A 1403-nucleotide genomic window follows, 5' to 3' on the forward strand; every position below is an offset into this window, starting at 1 on the left:
GGCCGACGGAATCACTCACAACAAGTAGGAATGATTTATTTGCGGCAACACGAACATGTTCATCCCTTGCAACGGTAGAGAAGCCCAGCCCTCCACACATCCTCTCCTCTCTCCTGCTTCCCTCTCGCTCCCACCCTATCCTCCTTCCCCAGGCCTGCACTTTCTCCCTCCTCTCTTTCATAGCACGGCCTTACGGTTGTTGCCAGGAGTTGTGGGCCAAGTTGGTAGAGCGAGCGTGTCTCGGAAGCACGCTGTCGTCGAGCTGATGCTGCTCTGCACTGCCTGCTCACCGACAAACTCAGGTTGAGGAGGAAAAGTGAGAAGCAGAACAAGACGAGTGGAGAACAGCAGCAGCAGCAGCATTCGCACAAGCAGCAGCAGTGTGGCTGTATTAGTAATGAAGGGCGGGGGCAAGGGGGCAAGGTAGTGCAGGTAGTTGGAGGAAGAGACTGGCATGTGAGAAGTACCATCAGCAGGCAGCAAGTTCCTGCAAGAGCGGTCAACATGGCCTCATCGCAAACAGCACATCGCTCACGGCTTCGTCGCTATCCTACTTGCTTCGAGGTGCTTGAGGCTCCGCATTCTCTTGCATGCCGCGGCTCTGTGGCAGATGGAGTCCGTGCTGTTGGTGATCGACTCGATTGCAAGCTCCTGTCCTTGGAAGACAGCCTCCATGGTCTGAACGAGGTGATCCAGATATGTCACTGTAGTGATGGTGGAATCTATTATGTAGTCTCGTCCCTGGTCGATCAAGCTCTCTGCCGACTGCGGTTCTTCAGCATAAGTGCTCTCGATGTAGTCGGCCATCTACAAAAGTTGTCAGAGGGTCTTGCAAGCGTCGGGACGACTTGATACAGATCAAAGGCCCCCAGCCATTGACAAATCTAGTTCAACAACGGTCCTTCCTGCTAAGACATCGTCTCTTCTGCACTACCACCATGTCTCGACACGGAGCAGAGAACGCAGTCCACTCTCTCGCTATAATCTCGCTGTTCTTTCTTGCTGGTCTCGCATACTCCAACCCATCATGCAGTTTGCTCCGCTAACCTCATTGCTGGAACGAGCTGCTCTCTCCCTTCACTTCCCTCGCATGCCCACCATCTCCCCATCTTCACCTACCTGGCTGATGTAGTCGGCGTTTTCCTTCAGCGTCGCCATGCTCGGTCTCGCCTCCTCGATCGTCTCCTGGAGGAACTGTCGTCTCCGCTCGTCCCACCTGACCGCCTCCATTGCACCCTGGTTGCTCCCTACCCCACCCCACTCGTCGGTACTTCTTGTACACTGGGACCCCTTCATGAACAATTGATTTGAGAATTTGGAAAATATTGATCAAAAAACAAGCAAAATCAGGAAATTCTTAGACAAAAATTAAGTTTTCTCAAACGATCCTTCTCAAAAATGAC

General features: G+C 52.8%; 1 protein-coding gene across 1 annotated transcript in view; it reads right to left on the bottom strand.

Annotated features, from left to right (window-relative positions):
* Positions 1-1230, bottom strand: part of GUITHDRAFT_118732 (hypothetical protein) — a gene marked incomplete at both ends in the record, with an annotated part of 2751 nt that extends 1521 nt beyond the window's left edge. The window contains 4 exons of the mRNA XM_005821999.1: positions 195-282; positions 468-487; positions 536-807; positions 1120-1230. Coding sequence (XP_005822056.1) covers positions 195-282; positions 468-487; positions 536-807; positions 1120-1230 — 491 coding nt within the window. The remainder of the gene's footprint in view (positions 1-194; positions 283-467; positions 488-535; positions 808-1119) is intronic.
* Positions 1231-1403: the final 173 nt, after the last annotated feature.

This window comes from Guillardia theta, assembly GCF_000315625.1.
Source record: "Guillardia theta CCMP2712 unplaced genomic scaffold GUITHscaffold_133, whole genome shotgun sequence".
Taxonomy (NCBI): Eukaryota; class Cryptophyceae; order Pyrenomonadales; family Geminigeraceae; genus Guillardia; species Guillardia theta.